Genomic DNA, 9,284 nt, shown 5'->3' on the forward strand with positions numbered 1-9,284 from the left:
ACCCCACCAAAATAACTTTTTGTTGTTGTTGGTTTTTAATTATTATTATTTGTAATTCCCCGTTAATCAACATCCCCCCCCGTTAAAGCCGTTATTTCTGATTTGGCGACTGCTCCGTGTGTATATAAAAATCACTCCCCAGCAGGCAGGGACAGGCAGGGACGGGCAGGGACATCCCACTGCTGCCTGCACTTAAAAAAGGAAAAAAAAAAAAAAACCCCCCCCCCCCCCCAAAAAAAAACCCCCAACCCCAAACAACCAAAAAAACCCCAAACATTTCTGCTTCACAGGCAAAGGCTGGGTCAGTGCGGTGTGCGGCGCGGCTGGCGGCAGCTCCTCTACGTTCTCGACAAGCCGCGGTTATCCAAATCTTTCACCTGGGCGGTAAAAAAAGGCTCAGTTAGGTGAAATGTAATGTTTTTTTTCCCAGATCTGGGGGCTTTGGGCTCGGTTTGGGGCCATACCTTGTATATTCGGACCAGCCAGTGCTCTGTGGTGTACGCCTCCTCCAGCACATCCAGCTCAAAGTCCTTGTTGCCGATTTCAGCATTCCTCACCCGATCGTAGCCTGGTGGTCGCTCTAGGAGAGGGCAAAGTACAGGCAGCATTGCCGCATGGTGCCCCGAAGATGGCGGGGGCATGGTGGGGCACCCCAAAAGTGGTGTCATTCCCTGGGGGGGGGGGGGGTTTTGGGGACTTACTGGCCTCGGTGTAGACCTGGCCAAAGCGGTAGTAGCACATCTTGTACATGAGGCAGTTGAGGAGCACCGGGGAGCCCTCACGGTCAACCCGAAACTCCCCCGTGGGGGTGTAGTAGTCGTGCTCCTTGATGTGGCGCCCCGTGTCCGTGCTACCCCCGATCCGCACCATCCACAGGAACTTGTTGATATCTGAAAGGTGGAGAGCAGAGAGTTGGGGGGCAAAGAGCGAGGAGTTGAGTTGTGAAAGAACGAGGAGTTGAGTTGAGGGGCCAAGAGCAAGGAGTTGAGTCACGAAAGAATGAGGAGTTGAGGCAAAAGAACAGAGACTTGAGTTGATGTGGGGTGAAAGAACGAGGACCTGAATTGAGTTGGGGGGCCAAGAGCAAGGGGTTGAGCTGAGGTGGGGGAGGGCAAAAAAAGGTACGTGCAGCTTCCAGAAAGGAGCATTTTGGTACAGTTTCCACTTTGCGGGCTCAACTGAAAGTGGGACTTTGCTCCTCTGAAGAGCTGTTTTGGGGAAGCCTGTGCCACCAGTGCCCCATGGATGGGTTTGAGCCAGCTCAGAGCGAGATCTTACCATCAGATGAATACCCAGTGAGGCCTCCGAAGATTACCAGCACGTAGCTGACGTCCAGCTCCCTCATGATCTCGTAGGCTTTCTCCTCCGTCGATGCCATCGCCTGGAGCAGACACAGTGTCAGTCACACTACGTGGCTGCCTCAGAAAGGCAGGGCAAGGCAGCAGGCGAGGGAAGGACCTACCTGACCAACGCGGGAGATGTGCGTGTTGTTCCAGGTGTTGTTGTCCACCAGGATGGTCCGGTTGGCCATGGCAGTTATCTGGTACCCGTAGTCCCACCAGGACATCACCTTCGCGTCCTGCACCCAAACACGATGTGCCGTCAGTGCCTTGGTGGACGTTGGGTTCCCACTGCCCAAATTACCCCCGTTTACCTCTGGCGTGTTGTGACGTAGCCAGTAATAAGCTTCTCTGAAGTCATCAAAAATGATCCTGCTGCCGTCCCCACCCCGGGCAGAGAGCACGATGGAGGGGGAGGAGTACGCCTCGCTGGTCACCCAGGTGGAATGGAAGGTGTAGGTGATCAGGAAGAAAGCCATGACCAGGATCATGCCACTGGCAACCTGGGGGAACAGATCGGGGTCAACGCTGGAGGGAAGACGCTGTCAGCCTCCTGCACTCATCCCCACCAGGACGAGGTGTCTTCTTGCCCTTCCCCAGCCGGCCCAACACTCACTTCATTTTTGATGGGGTAGGTGGAGTCTTGCTGCTTTTTGCTCTTCTTGTCTGGCCGGCTGATATCCAAGTTCTTCATGTAGGTGGACAACACCTGAGAAACCCCGATGCCGGACAGGATGCACATCACCGGGGCCAGCACCAACATAAGACGCACCTATGGGCAACAGCAGAACGGTCAGCGCCTGTCGGAGAAGAAATCCAGGCAGAAATCTGAGAGAAGAGGGAAATTAAATGCCATCTCTAATTCAGCAGAAACATCAGCCTCGAGATAAACCCATAGCTGATACTTTTTTTTAGTGGGTGCAGACTGGGAGCTGCCACCATCTCAGATGCCCCTGAGGGAAGTTCCCTGAAGACCTCAAAATTGGCCAAGGCGCAGAAGTGACCTCAATTTAACACCCTTGGGCAATCTTAGGTGGAGCCAAGAATTAGTAGATGCCTCCGCACCAGAAATCGACCCGCATTTAGGGCTCAGGGTGCTGGAGCGAGAGTGGAAACAGGTTCATAAGGAGCCGTTTGTCGTCAGTCCCTGCTTGGATACCTGGAGAATTTGTTTGGGTTTGCAACCCAGCTATGGGAGACCAGGAACAGAGACCCAGCGGCGGACAGCAGTGGCCGTAAGGAAGCGAGTAACACCAAAGCCGGTAAGTTTTGCAACGTCGCATTCCCTCGCTGCACGGAGGGGCGAATAAACGAGTTTTAAAGAAGGGAGAAAAGCCTCATGACCACTGCAGCCGGCTCAGGGTGGAAGAGCCATCATCAACAAGTTCAGAAAAATAAATTCAATCAGCTCTGTTAAGACCATTTTGTCATCCTGCTTGCGCCCGGCAGGCAGCAGCCCTCACCATCACAGCAGAGAAGTACATGCTGGTCACGCCGTACATGATGATAAAAATGCGGGCATCCGAGAGGTTACTGAAGCAGTAATACAGACCAACTGCCAAGAGGAAAGAGAAATGGGTCAGGTTCACCTTAGCAATCTGTTGCCTGAAATAAAAAACAGCCGGCAGAGGCACGTAGCACTCCTCGGCAGACTTGGCACCGCGAGGAGAGGGGAGGCTGCGGTCATGGCCGGTAGAATAAAACCCTTCTGGTGTCATACGGTGATTTAATAAACCGGGCTCTGACAACATCTGCGCTGGGCTCACCTGGGAACATGAAAACGAGAAGCTGCAGGTCAAAGTAGTAGGAGGACCAAGTGGTGGGCTGGTGCTCGGAGACAGAGGCAATGATGGGGATGTTGTTCTTTGCATAGGAAGGATCCAGCAGGGAGTAGAAACGTCCTGTCCACGGGGAGATTTTCCCTAGGAAAGAGGAGAAAAAAAAATCATATTCCGTTCCAGCAGAGAGTAACCAGCAATGCCAACAGGTTCTCACAAGGGAAGCACGTGCAAGACTGAATGAGCAATCCTGGACCTCACTTAACATCTCTGTTACTCAAAACTGTTGTTTTAGAAAGGAAATGCAGTGCAATTTTACCCTAAAAAGACTTCTCGCCCACCCGACCTACATTTTTAGCATCTCTTCACTACTACAGATCGACATGCAGTTTCTGAAGCACCAGCTCAGTGTCCCCAGTGCGCGCTGAGTCAAAGCAGGTTTCTCTCTGTGCCTCGCATCACCTGGAGCCCAGATCTTACAGCTGCTTCTTAAACAGTTTCCTGCTAACGCACGAATTTGCCACACCCCCACCCCCCCCCTTAGAGTGGGGCTCGCAAGCACTGAAACTGCAGTGCGGGCAACAATGCAGAATTAGGATTGACAAATTACGTGCTCTTCAAAGCAATGAAAGGAGGCAAAGCTGATGGCGAAATGCCCTCATCACCACCACCATCTTGGGCTACCTGTCAGCATCAGCACGGCCCCGATGGTGAGGAGGACAAAGCCAACCAGGGAAATGACACTCCTGAAGAGGATTTCAAATTGCTGCGGGTTCAGCTTGCTCCGAAGGTAGTCTACGAAGGCGTGGATCTGACACAAGCCAAAGACTCCAAGGGCAGCCATGTGCTCCGAGGAAAGGACAGGCTGCAAGCAGGGGAGAGCGTGATCAGATACGGAGGAGAACAAGAGCCATGTTGCACCTGGTATTGGCTTTTTTTTTTTACAAATAGCTTCTCAGCAAAATCGCTGCCAAAGTCACAGGAAACTGTCCCCTCCCCGTGGACAGCACAGGTGCCATGAGTCACTTTCTTACATCGGCTTCAGTTCCCAGATAGCAGTCCACATGGAAAATTATAGCGATTCTCTCGACAACGTGAGCTAAGCGAGCGTTTTTCCTGCTATACCAAGACGCACGCTGGCACGAGCTTTTCCTTCACCGAAACCAGAAATATTTTTCATGAAAGGCAACTGGTGCCATGAAGGTTGTTAGCAGCTTTGAAAGTCATCCAGCACCTCCAAAAGCTCATCTTGCCAAAGGTCACAACGGATCAGCGTAACGAGAGCTAGACCTAGAAGCCAGCACCCACTTATAATGTCAATGGCGAAGGCAAGAAGAGAAACCAGGTACCAACTCGCTGTTGTTCCGCTACAACCCACGAAATGACCATCCTCAAGTCTGCAAATCATCCTGGTCCCCACCTGGAAGCCAACAAAGGAGATCTGCATCGAGAGGATGGTTCCCAAGCAGTAGACGGTGCAATAGGCTACGTAGATCCTGTGGGAGAAGCGTCCGGTCAGCATCAGCACAAGAACGTGCAAGGGGATGAGGTTAATCAGAAAGACGTAGCCACCCCACGAGGAGACCTGCCAAGAGAGGAAAAAAACCAAAAAACCCCCAAGTTCCAGGACTGAACAGGTTGCACAGCAGAGGTCAAAATGCAGCAGGTTTGATTTTCCTGCGATCACGCACAGGATCTTCAGCCGGCAGCAATGCCAGCTGAGATCCGCTCTCTCTAAGGGCATCCTCAAGAGTCACAGCTGCCAGAGGCCCAGATTTTTCCATGCTATTAATAAAACCTCGCACAAAAACCACACTAGTTTTGGCAAGCGGAAATGAATGAAGAGAGCATCCGTTCCATTTTCACGCCAAGTATTTTCAGTCACCATATCCAGAGCGGTCCTTGGAGTCAGAAACACCTCGACGCTGGAAGAAGGAACACTTACCATGTAGAAATAGGCAAGAGCACACATTGCCGCCCAATAGATGGAGCCAGTTTTGACAGCTTTGATCCACATGTAATAAGTTAACAGCATGCAGAATATGGCGATACCTGGGTGGGAAGACACGGAAAGGTCAAAGCAAGCTCACATCAGCCCTGAAACGTTAATATAATCTCTGGGGCACACCAGAGCACTCAATTGCATTAAAAATATATACATAAATGCTTTTGCTGCTCCGTCAGAAGATGGAACAGCACCTCATACAAAGAGCTAGGCCTGGGAAAAGGGTTTCTCATATCTGACTTCTAGACTGAAACGCTGTGATGTTTGTGTCTTACTGTAGATAACAGCTCACGTGCCTTCTTCTAGCCACGTCAGCTAGCCTTTCTGGACACAGCAACTCCTTACGTGGCCCCCAAAAGCCCAGCTACGGGAGAGGAACCTAGATCCTCTTCTGCCCTAGGCATCAAAAACGAGATTGCTGCCTTTGCCAGTTCAAAAGTCATTGCTGGAACAGAGATAAAAGCATGGGGGAGCCACGCAGCAGCTCCGATCCCGAGCAGAGTTTGTGGAAGTGGCAAAACCCTTTTGATTTGCAAACAAGGATGCTTGGGGAATGGGGTGTGCTCGCTGCTGGAGTTTGGAAACACTCCCTCTTCTCAACTGCGTAGGCGAGAACAACCACGGATCTCTGAGCGGTTGGGTCAGTAAACCACACGGACCTGGCGGGGCTCGCTGGGAAAGGACAGTGCCTCTATCGTGCCCTGCAGCATCTTTACCATTATTTTCCAGAACCCAACAGTTGTTAAAGGTTCCCCTGCTCTGAGAGTCACAAACTCACCTTCGTTATCGTAGGAGCCGGCAACAGATCGAGAGATGTACCCGGGCACAACTGCAATCATGGCAGCAGCAAGAAGTCCTGCCCCTGCATCCTGGGAAAAAAAACAACATAGCCCAAGGTTGGAAAAAGCCAGCAGTTGTTAGGGCTTTTGTTACCATGCCATACTATGCACAGATATGGTCGAAGGAATAAAAATTGAGTGTTGAAATGAAATTTTAAAACAGCTCTCTCATTTCCCAGAGGTTCTGGGTTTTGGCCAGCGTGGTGGTCACCTCCAAACCTCCAATACAGCTGCAAGCTGCCTTTCCAAAAGGCACGCAGCCCATGCTCCTCCGTAAAGCAAAAGCCTGCAAGGTATGCCCCGATTGTCCCCCTACCTTGAGCTCTTTGGTGAGGTGGTAAGTCACTATGGTGGTGAAAGAGGAGAAGAGGGGAGCCAGGAATACACAGACATTTCGGATGTCAATGGTGATGTGGAAGAAGTGCAGCACGTGGTAAATTGCTGCCGACGTGATCATCAGGCCTGAGGGACAGGAACAACGCCGTTACCAGGCCGCTCTCGGTCTGCTCGCAGCACTGGGGGTCATTAGCTTGCAAGCAACAGCAGGGCAGCCGAAAGCCTCGCCAGGAAGGAGCTGCTGCCCAAGATGCCTCGACGAAGGGCATTCCCCGAGCTCCCCACCTTTCCCAGCTGGCACTCAAGACTCTGCTCCGTGCACGCTACCCGCCCATCTCCCGAGTTTCCCTTTCGCGAGGTGTGTTTCGGGTCAGCAGAAGACCGACAGCATACCTGGATAAATGGTCCCACCGATAATCCTGCCCAAGGGGTACCAGGCTCGGTCGTCAAACCAGTTGTGGAACTTATAGAAGCCCTCCTCCGCCAGAAAGCGGGTTGTGCGGTAGTTAAAATACCTGTAACAGTGACAAGCACTAAGCATCTCTGCATCTGGATATAGAGATATTCATGGCTCACTGCTCCTTAGGTCACAAGCATAGTCCTTAACGAGCATTCAGGAAATGAGGCAGCTTTTGACAGGCAGTTAAGTACCAAATCGCGTGCCCGTTTGGATACCCTTCTCCGACATCTAGGGGTAAGAGACTGCTGTAAGGGCTAACTGCGCATTTTCCACGCAGAAGGAATCAGTCCAATTTCCCCAGAGCGCTGCAAACCTCAGCTGCAAAGGTTAATCCCTTCTCTGAGGGGGTTTAAAAGTGGGTTTGCAAAGGTAACATTCTCCCTTGCACCTGATTTAATCAACAACAAGCCTGGGATGTGGACACAAATTGTATTAGGAGCCCTCTCTCCTGCTGTGCCCTGCTCAGCCAGAGAATAACCACATCCCAGCAGAAAAGCAGTGGCAGGCAATTACTTATATCCAGGCTGCAGGAAGAGTCCTGGGAACCGAGAAGTGAATTTTGGGTCTAGAAGAGGAAAAACCACCTGTACTGAAACCTGTCCTCCAAATCCCTCATCCTTAGTGGGGGATTAACTTGATCCCCGCATACACCACCCGAATTCCGCATTCTCCAGAAGAGGAAAAACCCAGGAGGCCCCCCACAAAATGAGAAAACGACACTTACGGGTCAAATTCATGGATGACACTTTCAAATCTTAAGACAGAAAAAAGCCTTGTGGAGAAAGCTGCAAACACAGGAAAAGGGCAGAGTGAATCTACAGCACTAACCGAGCCAGAGTTTTATTAGGTTTATCATCTACTTTGACTGATTAAAATTGTTTCTGTCTCGAACTGGCCATTAGGAAGATAGAGAAAGATGTGTTTTTCAAAGGAGCAGATACAGAAGGAATAACAACATTCACTTAAGAAAGATGAGAGCTTCACAACCTAGGGAAGAAGGAACAGAGGCGGCTCCATCCCAGGGTCCCCCTTTGAGGGCACTAGCAGCTATCCGCAAGGCTGGCGCAGCAGGACGTGGACTTACACAGCACAGCTGCCATCGACAAGATGAGGAGCTTGAGCAGAGTGTCTTGCTTCTCGTAGGACAGCCGGAGAAACCCTAACTTGGTCATTTTCACATCAAAGGTAGAGACTGAGGACACTTGAACACCTGAAAACAAACAGGGAAGACAATCAAAGAGTGAGCCAGCTCGCAGCCCCAGAACGTCTCTAAGTGTTTCACGACGTTAAATACCCAAGACGTTAAATACCCAAGTTTCACGACCTTAAATACCCCACTCCTGCCCAAGGAGGCTGTGTCCACCCTTTACCCCGGCCAGATGCTTTCGCTGATCCACGTCTCCCTTCCCCAAATCCCCTCACCTCCCACCTGCACCTGATCAGTTGCCCCAAGTCTCAGCTGAGGGTTTTCCTTCTTTTACAGAGACCAGAACTTCTTCGGGGCAGGGGACGCCTCTGTTTCTCTGCGTACAAACCAAAACCCAAGTGTAAGCTCTCAGCAAAACCACCAAGTTTTCCCTGGCTGGTCTCTGGAGTTTAACCATCACCTGTAAGCAATGCATGTAAAAATAACCCACGGAGGACGCAAGAAATTGGTGCTTTTTTCTCCCATATAGGATGTCCAAACAGCTCCTGGCTGCTCCCACTTTGAATTATTTACGTTAAACACATACATCCCAGCGCTTTGCTAATGCAGACCAGCACAGTAAATCAGGTTTGCTTACACTGGACAACTTGGCTGTTTAATTCAACCTCCCCGGGTGGAGGAAGAGCCAGCGAAATCCTGGTACTAGACACCAATGAAGTGAAAATGTGGCCAGAGACTAATGCCTTTCTGCTCTTGAAAATGCTCCGATTTCTTTAAAATACTTCTTTACCCAATTGATCCCGAAAAAAATCTCCCACCACTCCCTGCAGGTTAAGTCCCAGAACTGTTAGATAAATCCTCCGTTCACACACGTCTTTGAGCTACAACACTGGGGAGAGCAGATTTGGACAGGCTGAGATTTAAAAATAAAGTACAAACCAGGCCTGAAAAAAATCTTTCTGTGACCTAGAAGTGATTCTGACTTGCACACATTTGTCACTAATTGATACAGAAACAACCCTGTGTTGTAATTATTTCCTGGTTGCCCTGGGGATAATAAGAAGCAGCTAATAGCGATAGAACGCAAATGCCTCCCGGGCACGAGTGGCTCTGCCACTGGGGTACCACCGGTACCCCGATTTCCACAGCTCCGGCAGATGACTCGCGAGGTGTGGGGGGCCCCTTCGCCACCCAGCAGCCCCCAGCCAGTCCCCAGATACTGGGGTGGGAAGGAGGAAAAGCTGTCCCTGAGCTAGGGACTACTGCCCCGCTCTCGCCACCAGCCCCTCCGAGCTTCTCTGTGTCCTGCAAGACGCCGTGCACCCCACACCCTGTGCTGCACCCCACCTCCCTGCGCACCCTGTCCCTCCACCACCCCT

The 9,284-nt window shown here is 51.2% G+C and overlaps 1 protein-coding gene across 2 annotated transcripts in view; it reads right to left on the reverse strand.

Annotated features, from left to right (window-relative positions):
• Positions 1-274: 274 nt before the first annotated feature.
• Positions 275-9,284, reverse strand: part of STT3A (STT3A, subunit of the oligosaccharyltransferase complex (catalytic)) — a 9,906-nt gene continuing 896 nt past the window's right edge. The window contains exons 2-18 of one of the 2 annotated variants that reach the window (XM_010581359.1): positions 7,843-7,968; positions 7,483-7,543; positions 6,692-6,813; positions 6,279-6,424; positions 5,902-5,992; positions 5,064-5,170; positions 4,539-4,703; positions 3,803-3,983; positions 3,107-3,262; positions 2,804-2,895; positions 1,957-2,112; positions 1,655-1,843; positions 1,463-1,579; positions 1,279-1,381; positions 702-890; positions 465-580; positions 275-377 (exon numbers count right to left, since the gene is read on the reverse strand). In XM_010581359.1, the coding sequence (XP_010579661.1) occupies positions 339-377; positions 465-580; positions 702-890; positions 1,279-1,381; positions 1,463-1,579; positions 1,655-1,843; positions 1,957-2,112; positions 2,804-2,895; positions 3,107-3,262; positions 3,803-3,983; positions 4,539-4,703; positions 5,064-5,170; positions 5,902-5,992; positions 6,279-6,424; positions 6,692-6,813; positions 7,483-7,543; positions 7,843-7,968 (2,156 nt within the window). In that variant the 3' untranslated portion in view covers positions 275-338. Of the gene's footprint in view, positions 378-464; positions 891-1,278; positions 1,382-1,462; positions 1,580-1,654; positions 1,844-1,956; positions 2,113-2,803; positions 2,896-3,106; positions 3,263-3,802; positions 3,984-4,538; positions 4,704-5,063; positions 5,171-5,901; positions 5,993-6,278; positions 6,425-6,691; positions 6,814-7,482; positions 7,544-7,842; positions 7,969-9,284 lie in introns of those variants that run through there. The other variant, XR_775267.1, reaches the window with a different exon arrangement.

Source organism: Haliaeetus leucocephalus, unplaced genomic scaffold (assembly GCF_000737465.1).
Source record: "Haliaeetus leucocephalus isolate CR32 unplaced genomic scaffold, Haliaeetus_leucocephalus-4.0 Scaffold773, whole genome shotgun sequence".
Taxonomy (NCBI): domain Eukaryota; kingdom Metazoa; phylum Chordata; class Aves; order Accipitriformes; family Accipitridae; genus Haliaeetus; species Haliaeetus leucocephalus.